Raw genomic sequence first — 19491 nt, forward strand, 5'->3', positions numbered from 1 at the left:
AACAGAAACGACATCCACACCTATAACCACAACCGAAACAACCACACCCACGACAACGACACCCACAACCACATCTGAAACAACCACACTCACAACGGAAAACAACCACAACTGAAACAACCACTCCCACCACAACTGAGACTACAACCACAACTGAAACAACCACATAATGCCAACTGAAGCCACAACAATGGAAATCACAATACCAACTGAAGCTACAACGGCAGCCACAACACAAACTCAAGCCACAAGAACTGCAGCCACAACAGCAAAATCCATGACAATGGAAGCCACAATACCAACTGAAGCCGCAACTGCAGCCACATCAAGTGAAGCCTAAACAACAGAAACCACAGTGACAATTCAAGCTTTAACGACAACAAATGAAGCCCTAATGACCATAAATTAAACCCCAGTGACAACAACTGAAGCCATGACTACAACAAAGCCACAGAGACAACAACTGAAGCAACAACAATTGAAGCCACACCAACAGCTGAAGCCATGACGAACATAGAAACAGAAGACACAACAACTGAAACCTCAAGAAGTGAAGCCACAATGACAACTCAATCTGCGACACCATCTCAACTTTCAACAACTCAAGCCACAACAACTGAATCTCAGACAAGAATTTATTTTTGTCTTTTGACTTTAGTAATTAATTATGCTAAATCTAGAATGTGAAAGCAGGCTTTTTTGTTGAGTTGATATAAAACAGCATGTTTATTTTTTGTACCATGGGGATGGAAGTCTAGGACAATGTAACCTTTTAAATAATGTAATTTATATCGGCTTGAGACAAACATGAAATTGTGTGTGTGTTTACTGACTTGCTTTTCTCAGACATGTATGTCTTCGTCATTATGATCTTCAAATATATAAACTACATAAAATAAAAATATCAAAATATGAACTCTTCAATCTCAGCACTTTAGTAAGATATGCAGTTGCATACTAGCTTTGAAGGCACACAATGGTCCAGCTTATCCATCTTGGCTTAATTTGTGAAGAAAATTACCACTGGTCGCCTTAGAGCTGCATATAGAGATAACTGTATCACACTGTGTAGGAAACGTTCTTTTGGTCAACCAGCCTCTTTATAGAAGGCCTCCACCTCTCCTACACTCCTGAGAACAAGACTCACAAAGATCAGACTTTAAATTCATTAGGAAATAAAAAACGTAATATAAATAGACAGTTTAACACATGAGGAAGTGGGAAGTGTAAAAAGCAAACATCCAACTACAGAGAACAACCCCAACAACCTCTCACAATACCAACTTCACAACCAATTAGATATGAAAGTGTCTCCAAATGTTGACTGGGACACTAAACTGTAAATAAAAACAAATGTTTTGAAAACCCATTTTACCCCATATCAGTTTACCAGTACAAAGACATCTAATGAGATAAGATGAAATCAACTTTATTTCTCACTAAAGGGTCATTCAGGCAGTCTTGTAGTCAGTCAGTAGAGAGAGTACTCGTCATCTGCCATTGGCTAAGCTGTTGTAGAGTCCGATGGCAGTGGGGATGAAGGATCTCCTGTATGGTTCAGTCCTGCAGCTCAGCAAGGTGAGTCGTCCACTGCAGCTGCTTCTCTGCTCCATCAGGATGCTGTGAAGGGGATGGTTATATAGACTGTCTGTGTTCAGTGACCAGTCAAACTTATTGTCCAGGTGCACACCTTGACATTTGTGGGCTGGCACCAGTTCAGTGACCCCACCACAGATGTTGACTGAATAAGGAGAGGATTAAGACTTTTGAAAACCCACTACTATCTCCTTGGTTTTAGTCGTGCTCAGTGGGAGGCAGTTTTCAGAGCCATGTCCTCTTCCTGTCCATTCCTGATCATGTTCAAATACTTTATATCACTTTGTTTATATAATCTTATTCTGAATTTGAGGCAATACATTCCAAATAAGTTGGGAAAGGGGCAACAAGAGAGTGGAAACACTGTAATTCTGAAAAAAACACCATCTTACAACTAGTTAGGTTAATTGGTAACATGTCAGTATGATGACATGACATGACATGCTCTCTTCGTATGAAGAGAGCATCTCAGAAAAGCAGACAGGGATGGGGTCAGGAGTCAGGAGTTAGAGCTAGTTCAATCTTTGAAACAAGTTTGGAGGTGTGTTAGAACTTTGATTCATAAAAACACTCAAACATTTTCAGTTTGCTCTTCACAAGAATGATGGGATGTGAACCATAGGTTTCAACAAAAAAGTGGTCTCAGTCTTATCAATAATTGTTGGTTTGCATAAAGCTGGTGTCGAGAGGAGGGGATCAGCAAAAAATGATTTAAAAAACAGTGAGGCAACTGATTATGTAAAAGATGCAGTACTGCCAGTGACAGAAAAACAAGTAAGTGAAAGTAAAGACAGACTATTCTGAGAAAACTTTATGGGAGGTTGTTGTTAGCATCACAGACTTTCTGACTAAAAAGTGGCAGTAGTGTATCTAAAGTAAGGATGAGGGTGAAAGGATAAAACCGGATCTTACAGAATTTCTTCAGAACTTAAACTTAATACAGACCAGTGAATATAATAATTATGTGACTGTGCTGTGGACTCATGCACACATGCCTCCCTCCTCCCTTGTTATTCCTTCTTACACTGGGAGGGATTACAAGGGAATTCAGAGTTCAGATATTCATGAGTTCACAGGTTTGTCTATAAATAATTTAGTTCTGTTGCTACTCTCCCTAGAAGTGTGCCCCAGTTCTAAAATCACTCAGTGAGTAAAAAACAGAATCAGATTAAAGAAACCAATAGAGCTGGTTAATCTCTCTGTTTGTGTCAACCACATGCAAATCATGGTACCTGGTTGGATGGCCTTTGCCAAGGAACACCTTTACATTCCATAAAGTGATTAAAATTAAAGTTAATTTGTTTGGGAAGAACATACAGCAACACATATCATGTCAAAAGGGCACTGCATAAAGTCCCAACACAAAAGCATCATCACATCAGTAAAATACAGCCAAGAGAGCATCAGGTTTTGAGAATGCTTTGCTGCCTGTCGGTATGGAGAGTTTACCAAAATCCAGGGAAAATTAATCTGCAAGTTCATCAAGGTATCTTAAAGGATAATGTCAGGATGACTGTCCACTAGCTGAAGTTCAGTAGAAGCTGGGTGATGCAGTGGGACAACGACCCTAAACACTGAACTGAATCTGCTATAGAGTGAATTCAAAAAAAAAAAAAAAAATCCAGCTTTTGGAGTGGCCCAGTCAGAGCCTAGACCTTCACCCAATAAAAATACTCACATTACCTCAAGAGAAGGTAGCATCAGACTTTATAAGAATATGAATGAGCCGTTTCAAAAAGTACAACAAATCAGAAAAAGAACATTAACAAAATTCTGAAAGTCAAAGAATAATCTTTGTACAAACAATTTCTGTAGCTAAAAATCCAGAGAAAAACAAAGAATCTAAAGCCATTTTTGTGATTATATCTGCTCTTTATGACTTTTCTATACATCGTAGTCCATTCTTGTGTTTCCTGCATAGAGAATTACATTTGCAATATTGTCAGGTCAAATCATCCTTAATAACAATCAGATGCTCAGGTGCAAAAGAAGAATGGAGCTGTCTGTAGTTCTGGATGTCTGGATGTGTCAGACTGACATGTCTATCTTCCAGTTTTATATGCAGATCTAAGTGTCAGGCCTGCAGGTGTCTCTGGCTACATGTCAACAGGTGAGGCAGGAAATACGAGGCTGTGCCGTCATCAGGTATTAGCTCCAAGAACTCTGCAGGGGTGGTTTCCATGGCAACCACGACCAGTGTCTCTGAAGGTGTGGAAACGAGTCATATTAAACTTAAGTTACCTAAAACGGCTAAACAAAGTCTACATTAAGTTTTTTGTTTTTTGACAGTTTTAGTTCCAGTATATTATGATAATTTCAGCATAAATAACAGATTCAAATGCTGAACTCTTGGTACAGACTGTACAGATTTGTGTTATGGTAATGGCTAATACAGCATTAAGCAGCATTAAGGAATGGGTTACAGAGCTGTGGTAAGATCTGTATTTTAATGCCATGATTCTTTTAATTTTCAAACTTTAGGGTTTCTATCAGATTAATCAGAGGACATGACCTCACTGTTCTCAGTCGTGAAGTCCGCCCTGATTTAATTTCCTGACCCTGTCAGGATGTCCAGATTAGTGTCATACCTGCATGAAAGTTTAGGCAAATGAGCCAAACTGTCATTTTGGCCAAAATCAAGAGTCAATATGTGAAATATATGATAAAACTTTTCTAGGTAGGAATGGAATGTGTTGGGAACTTTGGAACAGTAATGTTGAAAAAGTTTCTACCTTTAAGAGCAGCCAGTAGGACGCTGTTATTGGAGTCTGCTCTTGTTCGGTTACAAAGCTCTGGGAGCAGCTTCTGCCACCATAATGCCTATGGACAACCATAGCAGGAAACAATTTGAGAAAGCAGGTTAGAAAATAAACTAAAGGGCAGAGTAATCAGGGCACACACTTCCCTGTTCAGCCTAATGCTTAGTACAGACCATATTTTTGCCTTGTAACTGATGATTGGCGTAGGCTATGATGACCTGGGGACATCGGTCCAGCAGCTTTTCAATGCTGCTGTCATAGTGTCCCCTTCTGGTGCAACAGAGGAGGTGCAGGCTGAAGCCCCATAATGTTTCCTCGGACAGTCGCTCCAGCAGAGGCATGACGAAGCCCACAGACAGAGATGGACCACACAGGAGAGACTGCACAGACAGGTAAAGAAATTTATCCAAGTTCGTTTTGCACACATACAGGTTTAGTCATATAGTTTTACATTTTCATACAGTTTCATGCATAGATTTATTGTTCATAGACACTTTACCTGCAGCTTGTGTAACGCCTCCTGGTGTTGAGAGCTGGTAGTGTGAGCTGGACTGAGAACAGTGAGCCACGGGTACAGAGCACCATAGTGGGAGCACGAGTTGATCTGGAAAACACAAACATGCAGGCATCGTAACAATCAAAGTAATGTCTACATGAATTCATATATAAACATTACACTATCTGTGCACAAATTTGTCTTGGTCATCTCATTCTGTATATAAGACATATTTAGGGAGTAGTAGTAGTTAATAAGTCAACTACAGATGGACAGATTTCTACCAAAGACAAAAGCAGTGATTATCAATAACTGTACCAGGTCGTCAGCGGTCTTCAGTGACTTCCGCTTTGAAGGAGTGTGTGGTGGGTAGAAGTGTGTATCTGAGTTTGTGGTTGTCAGCCGGTCGATGTAGACTGATGCTAATCGAAACAGAAGTTCCTGGATGACAGCTTCCTGTGAAGAGGCCATAAGCATCGCCTCCCAGAAATCAACCTGTAAGCAATTCTCACAGTCCAGCTCCTAAACACACAAAGACACACATTGTTATTGCTGTTCTTTTTTGCTTCATTTTCACTTTAAGAGAGAGAGAGGGAGAGAGAGACCCACACACCCTGAATATGTGATCAGCCTGTTCAAGCTGAACTTTGCTATTCTCATGCAGAGCCACCATGGCAGCCACCAGTAGTCCATGCTGGGACTTCGCCAGCTGCCGAGTCAACGCTGTGGGATGGATGTGTGTGTCCTGGCTTCCACCTCCACCATGAAGCAGCAGCCTCGGCTGCTCTATGAACCCATACACCAGCAGCATCTAAACACACATGACAACAGTTTTAACACCCTACTGGTATTATGGCTTGGTTTGGTTGTCTGGTTTCTCTCTTTATGTTCACAAATATTGAATATTTTCCATTGACCCTTGAGGAATAAATGATATAAATCATGGATATAAATTAAACTGTTTGGTGGAACTTAATTGGTGTAAAAACTCAAACATGGCATAACATGATTTAAAAGTATCTAATGGGCATTGCTTGCAAAAACAATTGCACTGAGAAAAACTGTATAAATATTTTAGTTTCATCCTGCAGTACACAAAACCCCTTTACACACACCACCTTTCCTGCCAGCTCTAACCTCAGCGTGTCTCTCCATCAGCTGTGTATATTGTGGCAAGTTGTCCATACGCAGCATCATTGTTGCCATGGTGATCGTTAGAAGAACTGACACACCAGTCATGTCCTCCAGATGTTGTAAAATTTGCAAAGTTCGTGCAGGACTAACATTCACCATGGACGGGCTGGCACACACACTGACAAGCTCTGAGGGCTCTGATTGGCTGAAAATATCTATGACCTCATCAGCCGTTTCCTGCAAGGAGGAAGTGAAGCTATTATTTTTGTCATTTTTATTTAGTTTCCTTTTTGTTTTTCTAAACACTAATATTTTGTTTCACAACCAAAAACAAAGAAAGCAACTGCTAAATAAATAACTATGTTTCATCAAGAAAGAAAAGACAAGGTATTTAAAGTCAGTAACGAATATATTTAGTTGTCTTCTGAGAGAGTAACCCATTTATCTATGTATTGTGTACCTGACTGACGCTCTGCTCTGTTTCTTCTAACAGATAATGTTTCAAGTAGAATAGAAAGCCTGGGCCATAGGAGAGGGGTCTGCTGGGATGTGGGCGGTTCCTGGAAATCACCTCTGTGACTGACAGACCAGACATCCTATAGTACGGCAAAGCCAGGTGGCAGTCCTTCTGGTTGCCCCTAACGGAATCGAAAACCAGAAAATAAGGTTTGGTTGTCAGAAAAAAAACAGCAATTTGAAAAATGTCAGCTTGAATTCTGGGAAACTGGTGAGCTCTAAATGCAGGCAATATCCATTTTAAATGAATATTAAAGTAGTGCAATGTTAATGTCAGTGATTTAGGGGAATCTGCATTAATAGATTCTCTGTTTCAAGTGTGTAGGTGTATGTGTGTGTCACCTGCTGAAACTATCTCCCAGCTGTGCACAGTTCTGCCTGAGAGCTTCCTCCAGTTCTTGTCTGCCTCCCCCCGTCTGCACTGACTCTGTGGAGTCCACCTCACTGCTCTGCTGCTGCTCTGATGTTTGGAGTATAGAGGCACGAAGGAGGAGGTGAGCTTCACTGAGGAGGTGTCGCAGGTTTTGACCCTGTGGGTTGGTCTCTGCGTACCGCTGACTGTACTCAACCTGAGACACAGACACAAGTCATGTACAGACAGTCACAAACAGACTCAGCAAGACTCACATCTTCAGAAATCTGCACCCCACTGACTAATTTCTGACTGTCTTTAAATTCTAAACACTTAGTTCTTTAAAACAAGCAAAACCATCTGCCAGTACTATAAGAAAAAAAAAAAATCTAGGTTTTTCAAGGAATGCGTTTTAATACAGGTGAAAAAATGATTTTTGGACGTTTTCATTGTATCTTTGGTTGGTTTTATTACCTTTGGTATTTCATAATCATAATAAATAAAAGTGATCATGTCTGTGTTACCATCTCCTGGTAGAGTGTGAGAGGGGGGACGGTGTCGACCACATACAGGTTCCATCCATGTCCTGCTGCACTGGTTTCTTTGGGAGAAGAGACTGTCCACTTTCTGGTGCTGAGATCAGAAGTTATAAAAAGGCAACAAGAAGTGTGTTCAAATAGAACAATTAGCTAAATTGTCTTATACTTATTTCACAGAAGAGATGGTTTTTAATCTCTAAATCAGCTGGATGAGTTAAAACATGCATGTTAGGTAAAAACTGGGATTCAGCCTAAATAATATGAAACTGACCTTACCATTAACTCCTAGCAATGTCAAAATAATTATTTAATTCTTACCTGGTGTACCTTCGATCTAAAAAATAAATCAATATTCATACAAATATTAATTGATCCCATTGTAAGTCTCTACAAAATGACAAAGGAGATCAAGATCTGAAGACCGTGATCATGAAGACTACAGTATCTACATCATCATCAGACGTTGACATGGTGCTACATAGTAGTAGCCTACTACGTTTTATCTGACAAAAACAAATGGTTAGTGTGCTGTTAGTGAACAAGTTAACATGGTAACAAAATATCTTTGGGCTCCTGTGGATAATGTGATGGTACCTGGACAAAAAATATGCTGTGTTGTGTGTGTGCATCATGTGGCTTGTCACATGCAGCATGTGGCTTCAAACACGTGGTTGGTTTTTAAATATGAACATATTTTATCATTTATTATTCACATATTGCTATAAACTTACATTCAAGCATATCCTGCATTTCAAATTAAATTAAATCTTAAACAATCCAAGGGGAAAAACTGACGCCAGATGCTGTCGTTTTGGTTTTTTTGCTGGTTTTGGAGTCAAAGCCTTTTGCTTATATTCAGTGGTGTTGGTAAATGTACAGACAACAGTGATGCCCAAAGCTATATTACCTACAATATGTAAAAAAAAAAAAAGAAAAAAACAAAACAAACAAACAACCAACATAAATGTGTGTGCATATCTCCTAAGGCTGCATTATTCAGTTGGCTGAGTAAGATCTAAAACAGCTTTTATTAGAGTCTAATTATGATTAGTATGTGAGCAAAAGGTCACACACTGAGGGTAGTTAGGTTTGTTATGGTGGGCTAGGTTTAGCAACTTAAACATGAAGTGTTGCCACTTATAGACCAAGCTGTAAAGTCACACAGATAATTAGATCAAAACAAATATTTAGATCAAAAACAAAACAAAAGTCAAAAGTCAAGTACAATCTATAGTCTCACAGCTTCTAGACAAGCAGAGAAGCCCTAACTGCTAACACTTTGTTATAACAACTTTGCTGATGAGAGAGATTTTATAAAGACAAGAAAATTCTCAAAGCATTTACATAAAGCTATCTTTATTTTTTATTTAATGTCAAAAATTACAAATGTGAAGGAAAGACTTGGCTTTTATGTTTCTTAGTTGGCTGCATATTTGCAGTAATCCTTTATGATTTTCAAAATTAGTTAACTCAGGTCTAAACTACTGTGATTTTCTTATTGAATTTAAACGAACAAAAATGTATTATTTTCTTTTGTTGAAAAATAGAATCCTCCTATAAAAAGATTATAATACATTTCTTCCTTAATTTTATAAATTATGTACCTTCATATTCCAGGGCTGGACTGAAGAAGAGACACCTCATGTGTCCATTTTTCTTTACATTGGATTTGCCATTTCAAAAAAAACTTTTTGTTCTATGAAAGTAGAAAGAAGAACCAAACTCCTTTTAAATAAAGACCAAACTAGGAATTTGGGTTAAATTATCTACTAAGGTGAAGAGTTTGCAGCTTGGCCTGAAAGTGACAACAGATACTGGGGGGGGGGGTGATGTCTTACAGGAAAGGACGTGACAGAAAGCTCTCCAGAGCCGGCACAGTTGCGGGATCGATTCCCACCGCCAGGAAAATACCAGTCAACATGGTGTGATCTTTCAACTCGCTAAAATAACACACACACAGTAAACAGTTCATAAATGCATGTATGTCTGCGCGCACGCATCACCAGTGCTGACAAATCCCTCTGGTATCTGACAGTGTCTCAGATGTAGCTTCGAAAACTGATGATGTTTATCATCACTGTGGTATTATATTTACGCATGTGACAGATGTTTGTGTGTGTTCAAGTCTATATATTTTGTGTGTATGACTTACAGGCCTCTGCGCTGTGTGTTGCGTTCTATCTCCTCTGGCGTCTCCGTGTCGGCCATTGAGAGGAGGACAACATGGCGGCCATAGACGTACACTGACCGCAGACCGATGAACAGCTGCATCCTGAGTGCACACACTTCAAGGCTGCATGGTGGACAGGCCTTTACACAAAACACAGAGGCGTGCAGTACATTTTTACTTAAAGATACATGATCTGTGCTGATGAACAGAGGCAGACGTATTAAACTACATCATGTGCACCTGTAAACAGACAATATATTCTCTACATACAAAGTATAACAGATTATTGTGATCTTACAGCAGACATCAATACACTAAATTTTAAAACTGCATTAACAAACATTTCCCTCATCAAGGGGCAATAAAAACTCCACAAGCTTATAAATCTCCACATGCTGACATGTTCTGTAATGGCTAACTAACCAACACACTTATCTGTGTCAGCAGACAGAGCAACAGTTCGATCCATTTAGTTCATGTTTGTGCTGAAAATTAAGAGGCTAAATGATGTTACTCAAGGGCCAGACTCGTACCTTCATGGTCGTATCGATGTAGGGGTCTTCGATCCTGGCTGCTAATGCTGCAAGCGCACTGTGTAACACTGCAATGCACTCCTACCAGGCACACACACAGGCAAATCAAAACACTTTTCCACACTAAAGTCGTCATCCTAAGCTAGGATCAATAAGGAACAAAGATCCTTCCAAGAGTGAGAAAAGCTGACAGCATTTAATTAGAACTGTAATAAACTTGAAAATAATTTCCTGAGTTTTGTTCAAATATGAACTTTTCAGAGTTTTGCTTTAAAAAAAAAAGCTAAAAGATTTATCAAAGACAATATCCTGTAAAATTGAGATGATGTAGATTTCATATCACATGTTTTCATAAAGGTTTCTGTGTCAAATCACGGTGCAGATGTACTTGGTTATGACGTGCAACAGGTGGTCTGTAAGCACCGCCTGCAGGACCTTCTCTGGATACTCATAGGCTGAGAGCAGCTCGACTCCACCCTTCAGACTGTACAGGTAGCCAGCAGTGGGCAGGGAGAAGAAGCAGAACACACATGCTGGTTCTTCCAGAGACACCGTTTGGTTACCTGCAGAGGGACATACTGAGGGGTGTATTTTCTGGGACTGTATGAAACATATCTCATCTTAAACAACTTGGAGTTTTCTAGTGTCAGTCATTTTTCCTTATCTTATTCCAAAAATATGCTATTATTTTGTTCCTCTTAAAGACTCTGAAACTTCAGTAAATGCCCATAACGGCAGAGTCAGCAGTGATGATCCATCTGCCTGTGGCTCACATGTTGTACTCACTGGTGAACAGCGGGTGGAGCTGTAGGGAGTGGAGCTGGGTCTCCTCCACACTGCAGCCCTGAAAGAACTCTGGAGTGAAACGCCTACAGGAGAGAAATGTAGAGTCACAGGAAATATATCGCTGCTGGCAGAAATATTGTCACCAAAAATCTAAAGACCAAACGCAAAATCACACACACACCTGAAAAGAACATATGACAGCGTATACTGTCCTCTGTCCTCCAGCCCTGTCTTTTCAATGCTGACAGGGATGTCACAGTCTTTAGCTCGATCACCTAGCAACTCCTGATGTCTTGGAATGAGCAGAAAGTCGGTCTGGTCTTCAACATAATCTGCTGCACACACAAGTAGACACATGCATCTCTGATCTCTGTCTTAAGAACATAAACTTTTATTATTAAATTAATTATTAAAAACCTTTTAATATGTGCATTATGCAGAATTATTTGAGAAAATCATCAGGAAGTGTATTTTTAGGCTGGGTTTAAGTCTTTCAAGCAATCACAGTCAGATGTGCTGGTCGTAAAGCATCGAGAAGTCCACTGTCATTACCACTTTTATTTGTGTCTGGCGATTCTTCAAGGGTTTTAGGTTCAGAGGAAGCATCCAGTTTTAATACCAGCACCTCCAGCTCAGCCTGCACTGCCACATATCCTCCACACAGCGCCACCTGGAGGGAGAGGAGATGTTAAGTGTAACCATGACTACAGTCTGTAGAAATATAAAAATAGTATAAAAATAGTATAAAATCTTACTATTGTAAAATCGCTACTATTACAATTTAGGATTTTCCCTCTTTTATGTTTTGTTCCAGTCATATTTTACTTCATTACCAACTTATGTTAATGTGATATGAGTATATGAGTATTTCGGTTGTTCAGAGTATAAATGGACTAAAGTATGAGGAAAATACAAAGAAAAATGTAATGTGAAAAAGAAAAAGAAACTTAAGTACCTGTTTAGGCATAATTTTTGGAAGATGCAGGATGACAGAACGTTCAAAATCCAGGATGGAAAAATTCTGGTTTGAACCTGAGGTTTGACCTAAGAGCAAGGAAAAACAGATTAATCTGAATAGGAAAGCACAGAAGGGTCCACTCTTTCATCCCAGCCCTGTAGTTTCCTATACCGCTCAGTCCAATTCAGGGCCATGAGGAGCTGGAGCCAAGCCCAGCTGCTGTTGGGAAAGAGGTGGGTTACACCCTGGAAAGATCGCCAGTCGATCACAGGGCTGACACAAACACTCACACCTACAGGAACTTTAGAATCAACAATCAACCTAACTCCACACTGCTTGTCATTGGACTGTCGTACCTTGAGAACATCCACACAGACACAGGGAGAACATGTCAACTCCACAAAGAAACACCCCTTTGTCAAATGGGATTTGAACCTTGAACCTACTTGCTGTGAGGTGACAGTGTTAGCCAATGCATCACTGTACCATCCCAATGCAAGTATATGTTCAGAAATATTCTTGTTCTTGACTTACCTTGATTTTGACCACCGTTTTGCTGGGTGTTGGGCCAGGAGCTGTTCTGCTGACTCAGATTCTGCTGAGAAACATTATGCCAGCAAGTAACACAGTGGAAAACATGATGAAATGAGAGATGAACCTGACCACATATGAGATTTTAGTAATTTTGAGGCCTTTTGTTGAAATTATGTGGGTATTCTAACATCCTGGAAAACTGTCACTGCAATATTTAATGGTGACCTCAAACTGCACTTTTAGACAAAGAAATAAATTTGGCTTCTTTACATAAAGATAATTAAAAAAAAGATTCACATAGGAAGTAAAGTACTACAGCAGTAGTACTGGATTCTTACCAGGTTCTGCTGGTTTTGTCTCCTCAGAGTAAACAAAACCAGAGTGTTCTCGCAGCCAACCAGAAGGTCCCCTGTCATTGAGCAACACGCCACAGCAACAGGACGATCTGACAGAGGGATCTCAATGATTTCCATCTGTGCTGCACTGCGCACAGACGCCCCACGCAGCAGGTGACCTAACAAACGTACCCCAACACGGGACTTCTCCTCCTCCTAAACAGAGACCAACAGTAAAGTACATGAAAAGCATGGATTGTTAAAGTGAAAGGTGATGGGAGTTCTTTACAGAACAAATAATCAACTATTAAACTTCATTTACAGACAGTTTTCTAATTCATTTTTGTTCAACAGCACTGTGATTTAAAGTATTTATGAAAAAACTGTGTACCTGGTAGCGCCAGTTGGTATAAGCCCGCAAGTAGGTGGCACTGTTCTTTTCCTCAATTGTCACCAGATAATCTCCTGATTGTAAGAGGACACAGAAGGGAAAGCATTGATGCAAATACTTTATTTCTTATTTTATCACCAGTTTCTTCCTTGCTCATGCATTAAAGGCTAAAAACAGATGGTTTGCAGAGACAGAAGCTGACAAATGAGGACAGCAACTGTTTTTACCGATCTTGCTGTGTTGGATGCTCCTCACAGTGCCCATGGTGGCAAAGCGACAGATTAGAGGGCAGCCCTCCTGCTCCAGATTGTAGGCCTCCACCTTAGTTCAGTCCAACACAACACAACACAACACAACACAACACAACACAACACAACACAACACAACACAACACAACACAGTCAGTGTCCCGCAGAAAACCTTCGTTTCCAAAAGGTCACCTGTCACGCTGAGATTGAACAATATACCACAACACGCAAACATAAGTGTTTTTCTCAAAATCAAACACTGGACCCATCAGTTGGTTTGAAGTACTGCATTACGATTTCTACCTAAATTAAGTAAAGCTGTGTATCTCTGTTAATGAACAAGTTCCCCTAGACACTTTCTGCCTTATTTGAATGTCAGTGAAAAGTGTTTCATATTGGCCATAGCGACTATGCAGTCAGGTTTTTACCACTGGCAGCTAGAAAGGATGTTCTAAAAGCATTCATACGTGAACGATGTCTACATATACTTGGATATGAGTTCTTTCTAGACAAGTAAAGAAAGAAAGCACGGTATAGTTCAAAGTAACCTTGCATCCTCCAGCAGCCACGACAAACAGAGCTCCACCTCCACAGCAGACCAGGCCAGGCTCCTGCTCCACCTAAGCCAAACAGAAGGATGGTAGATTTTATGGGGAAACAACAAATCTTGTTTAAAAAAACAGCCACACTTTGAAACAGTTTCAGCCAGGCCCTATTTACCTGTACTATCTGCTGTGAGGCGAAAGGATGGCAGTTGTAGACGTGCACCATGTTTTGCCGGGGGTTACTGCTGCTTTCTCTTTGTTTTGTGGCTGACAAATCTCTGAACTCCCCCCCTTTACCAGTGTTTCTTGGAGGCTTCATCCATCAAGATACCTACAACCACTGCAAGAAAATCAGGTTAATGTCTCATCAGAACATAAACAGCTGTTGTTTGGTTGGATAATTTACTGGGGAGGATAAACATCATCTTAGACTTTGGTTAGAAAAAAAACATCAGCTCCCATAAAACTCTTTCTCACTTGTGGCTGTTGTGTGGTTTCAAGCTATTCTGATGGATTTGGCATTGACAATACGACAATTATATGTTCACTAGCCTCAGCAGCTGAGATGTTGTCTTCACAGGAATCTCTAACAAGTCCGTCAGACACTCAGAGCAATTTGATCTGCTACTTCAATGTGAACCATCCAGAGCTGTAGGCTGTCTGGGTCAGGTCTGGTGGCGAATGGAAAAACGAAAGAAAGCGACCAGAGAAACAGAAGCAGACTCAGTGTGGGACTTTACTGATGACAATAAAAGGATCAGTCAGAAATGATCACAGCACCTAATTTTATCTTGGTCCAACTCATTTTCTGACACTTTAAAATCAATTTATCAGAGTGAGTTTGCAAAAATAAGACCACGGGGAACCACAGGAGCAATAAATGTAAGTTATAACAAAAAAACACAACCAACAACTAATTTAAATGTTGAATGAAGTTTCCTCTGTATCCCTTCCAATTCATAAGGAGCTCAAACTGGGCCGTGGATGGGCTGTTTCTCTAATCGATATCACATGCCGCAGTCTTGTGAGCAGCAGCTGCTCCTCCGGCTCTTTGACTCAGATTAACACAATTCGTCGTCAGTGCTAAACTATCACAGTCTTTCAATGAAATGCACGACGATCTTTTTGTAAATTACCGTCTTTACTGCTGGTTTATTCCGTCTTCCTCCTTCACTGCTGCAGTTTATTGATCTCATGCTGTAACAGGAAGTCCACCACAACAACACTGCTCCCGCCCCCTCTTGATTCTCATTGGCTCCTCGTTCGTGGTTGTATTGTGTTTGACCCTCTGATTGGCTGTAGAGCAGGCATCATTTATTTCTATTGTCAGATCTATATGACCTCACGTTAAACTAAAAGCTATAAACAGGCTAAATATTGATCAAATTCAGTAAAGTGCCATTTTCAATCGCAAAGCAATATAATTTACCTTGTGAGTGTCAATCACAGCATCTATTATTATGCTATCTGGTGTTAATAATGGTTAATAATGGTGTTAATATTGACATAATAATACCCGGTGAGATGTAATAGTTGATTATGTTATGTGATGGAATGAAGTACTCTTTATTTCTTATCCTTGTGACTTGAAATATACCAAAAAGTGTAGAAAATCTGAGGGTGAGTGAAAAAACAAACAAAAAAATCGCAATGAGAATGAAAAATCCTAAAAAAATCCCAAAATGATGTAATGAAATGTCAGTCAACTTATTACTTTTAATAATAAGTTGATCAAATATATGATCATGTATAAGTAAATAAAATAGCAGTGGTAGTTTATATTATATTTTATTCTACAAGAAATTAGATGCTCTCTACTAAGGAGAAATGGAAAAGAGAGAAGGAGCTACTTTCACTTAAAATACTGGGCCACATGTGCAAACACGGTTCTAAGGGATGTAAACACGGTTAAAAGAGAAACAAAAACAAAAACAAATAAAACGACACAAATTAATACACTATGTGCATAATTTGCATTTTATTTTAAGTTTTCTAATTTTTTTTGTCGAATTTAATAAATGTAATATTTTGCACAAGCGTTCCAGTCAGGGTTCAGTCCATTTCTTTTCATGATCCGATTAAAACAAATAAACATGTATTCTAAAACAGAAGTGATCTTGTCACTTTGATTATTGCACTTTCTAAATAAAAACTGCTGTGGATGTGTTTGTGTATTTTTTGACCTGACTCGGCCACCGTACGGACTTTTATTTTTATTTTTTCTCTGAGGTGAACACTTATTGACACAGAATGTTCATAGATATTTAAAACTCTGTATGTGGAGCTATATTTGCATTATTATTTACATAAATGTTGTAAGATAGACACTCTTGAGACAAGGAGCATTCGGGCGACGATAATACAAGGGGATCAGGTAACGTTTGTTAGCTAACTAAGCTAACAGTTAGCTAGCTCGCTACCACCCTACACCAGCTTTTCTAACTTAGTATTCACGGAAAAGGATGTAACAGTAAAAGAAATCTGTAGCTACGTCAGAGGGAGACAGAAAGGGACAGATAACTTAAAAAAGTCCACAGGATCCATTGTTGTGGTTGAGGGTGTACACAGACCAACTAGCGTTATCGCGGTGTATTTGTCATTTAGCCCTGCAGTTGATGATGACTGATGGTTTGAACACGTAAAACACCAGCGAAACCACAGCAGAAGAAAGAGTGAAGAAAAAAAGACAAAAGAAAGGTGAGTAGTGTTCTAGTAAATATGTTTGTTGTGTCTGTATGAATCTTTTTTCATCATAGGATCATTGAAATGCGAAAAGAAGTGGTTAATCAACATTCTTTAATATGGTAAATGAGCAGTCATCAGAATGTTTTTTTCTAATTGTTACAGACATGGACTGTACCATAACTCTTAAATTTTAATCTTTCTTATGTTCAGATGCCCAACATCCGGCAGCTCAGGAAGAGGGAAACTAAGACAAGTAAATGGACCAAAGAGGCCATGCAGAAGGCCATGCAGGAGGTGCAGGCAGGCAGGCTAACCTCAAGACAGGCAGCCAGGCAGTTTAGTATCCCACGATCAAACCCTGACTAGTCGACTGAGTGGACGAGTGGCTGATGATTCTCTCTATGGCAAGAAGCAGCTTCTCACAGTTGGTGATGAGAATTCCCTGGCAGAGTATTGTCTGTACTCTGCCAGTCAAGGATTTCCTCTCACAAAGTCTCAAGTTGTTGCTCGAGCTTTGGCAATTTACAACTATCGTAATCCAGAAAAACCAAAGACTGCTCTCGGTGACACATGGTGGATTAATTTTAAAGAGCGGCACCACCTTTGCATTGTTTCCCAAACTGTTGATTTCACTAACCAAGGGAAGGAGTCCTGCATGAGGACAAAGCTGACTGCAGACTTCTTGTGGCTCCTTACTTCCACCCTGGAAGAGAAAGGGTTGAAGGAGAAACCCTGCCAGATTTACACCTGTGCCAAAACAAAGTTTAAATTGTACTTTGATAAAAAGAAGGTTCCGCAAAAGATCAAACATTCAGATATACAAACTAAGAGAACCAAAAATGTCACCACCATCTTGGCCTGCTTCAATGCTGCTGGCGAAGACATCCCACCATTAATCATCTACAAGGGGAAATATCCAAGAGGCCACTATAAGAAGGAAGGACTTCACAATGCCCTCTATGGGACATCAGCAGCAGGGGACCTAGATGGAGAGATGTTTAAGAAGTGGTTTATTGAGCACTTCCTGGAGTTTGCTGTACGGGATCGTCCACTGCTACTTATTATGGACGGACAGGTGAATCCAGAACTGGTACAGGATGCACAGAGGGAAGAGGTCACCCTTCTGTGCCTGCCACCACATACCTCTCACATCCTGCAGCCCCTGGATGTGAGTTTCTTTGGACCCTTGAAGTCAGATTTCTCTGAGGTTACAGGAGATCCGTCGGCAGAAACCCATTCCTTCTCGGTTTCCAAAAAGGAATTTTCAAGGGTCCTAAGAGACTGCTATCAAAGACTTAAGGATCAACAATTAGTTGTGGATGGGTTCAAGAGGTGTGGCCTCTACCCTCTGGACCCAACAGCCATTGACCCATCACAGGTCATGTCATCTGCACTGCAGCCTGAGAACCTTGCACCTGCTCCATCAACACAGTTGTCATCTTGTCTTCATCCCACACATCCTCTGGTGGCATCGGGTCAGATACCTGCAGACCTCATACAAGTTCTGACCAAAACCTACCAAACGTGTAACACCAGTAAAGTCAGGAGGAATGCCAGGGTGCTGATATCCCAGAAAAAGTCAGATGTTATCATGAAGGGAGAAGACTGTGTATCAGAAATAGAGACTCAAACTCAACTGAGAAAAAATGGAGTGCACCAGAACAGGATAGAAACCTCAGGAGCGACTTCTTCTACCTTACCTGATAGCTCTTGCCCCAGCAGCAATAGAGGACAGCCCTTATGGGACCCTATAGCCACCGCTTCTGCCTCCCACAGTCCCTCAGCAGAAGAAGGTAAACTTTTTTTTTAACTGGGTTGATATTGTTCAGTTTTACATGTAGAAAATATCTTCATATAACTATGTACATAAACAATATTCAGCACATTGTGTATAACAGCAGCAGGATGTACTGGGGTGAGTTGCAAAAATGTGAAATGTTGAATTAAGTTTCCGCTGTATCCCTTCCATTTCAAGCGGGGTCCCAAGCTCCTTTGTCTCTCTGTCAATGCAAATATTTCATATAAACCATAAAAGAGAGCCAGGTGTACAAACATGTACAACGCAAACAACATGTTAAAGTGTTGGCATCATTAGCTATAATAAATAACACGTCAAGATATATCTAGTTATGTTAGTTACATATCAAGTCATGTCTTTTTATATATACAGCTAGCAGCCTTTATCAGAATTCCTTCATCCCAACGGCCCCGCTGTCATCTGGCTCCTCCTCCACCACTGCTGGACCAACAACATCCACCGGTATTTACACTTAACAGTCTTTACATGTGAACCCATGAAAATTCAGTAAATTCCTCATGTGTTCTATTTTGTTTTCCTCTGAATAGATCACATAGCTGCAAAGCGGACAAAAATGATGAGGATTTTGCGGTGTGGGCGGTGCAGACAGTCATATCCTCCTTGTGATCCAGAAGGATTGGTTTTGTGGGTCCAGTGTAATAATTGCCATAAACTGTTTCACACCATTTGTGTAAGCTCAGAGATGGACCTTGATGAAGAGGAGTTTTGGTGTTTCTGGTGCCTTGATGTTTGATCTACTTTGCTTTCTGTTTTATAATAAATTCTGTTTGAATTGATTAGTTTTAATTTTAGCATGTTCTTCAATTTTAAGGTATATAAGATTACAATTTAAAACTGTACAATTACACAGTTTGAAATAAGTACAATATTTTATACAATATTTTGCACTGAAGAAAAAAGTATTATATAGGCTGAAATGTGTTCACACTGAACAATTTTACATCCAAGTGACACAGTTACTTAAAAATACCACTTGGGGGCAGGAGTTTACAAAAAGAGTTATTGTGTATGTGGAATGTGACAGTTTTGGGATGCCTGAACATATTCTTTTACACATTTCAAGAATAATCTGAAAAACATTTGCTTGTACAAATA

At 39.9% G+C, this 19491-nt stretch overlaps 2 protein-coding genes across 2 annotated transcripts; one reads left to right on the plus strand and one right to left on the minus strand.

Moving 5' to 3' along the window:
• Nucleotides 1–1835: 1835 nt before the first annotated feature.
• Nucleotides 1836–15126, minus strand: LOC113140233 (Hermansky-Pudlak syndrome 3 protein-like). Its single transcript, XM_026324034.1, is given in 26 exon segments — nt 1836–3798; nt 4329–4416; nt 4529–4735; nt 4855–4959; nt 5170–5373; nt 5465–5662; nt 5989–6222; nt 6446–6623; nt 6844–7070; nt 7378–7486; nt 9231–9332; nt 9545–9702; nt 10096–10148; nt 10151–10176; nt 10484–10658; nt 10882–10964; nt 11063–11216; nt 11434–11551; nt 11837–11925; nt 12374–12437; nt 12712–12924; nt 13100–13173; nt 13327–13420; nt 13896–13967; nt 14068–14232; nt 15029–15126. Coding segments are annotated over 25 exon segments (3297 nt in total). The 5' UTR covers nt 14212–14232; nt 15029–15126; the 3' UTR covers nt 1836–3670.
• Nucleotides 15127–16941: 1815 nt separating this feature from the next.
• LOC113140229 (uncharacterized) lies at nt 16942–19172 on the plus strand. Its single transcript, XM_026324031.1, has 3 exons — nt 16942–18370; nt 18748–18837; nt 18924–19172. Exons 1-3 carry the CDS (start codon nt 17233–17235, stop codon nt 19127–19129), a joined length of 1434 nt encoding a protein of 477 aa, XP_026179816.1. The 5' UTR covers nt 16942–17232; the 3' UTR covers nt 19130–19172.
• The last annotated feature ends 319 nt before the right edge of the window (nt 19173–19491 follow it).

The sequence above is a fragment of the Mastacembelus armatus genome, unplaced genomic scaffold (genome assembly GCF_900324485.2).
Source record: "Mastacembelus armatus unplaced genomic scaffold, fMasArm1.2, whole genome shotgun sequence".
In the NCBI taxonomy this organism is placed as follows: domain Eukaryota; kingdom Metazoa; phylum Chordata; class Actinopteri; order Synbranchiformes; family Mastacembelidae; genus Mastacembelus; species Mastacembelus armatus.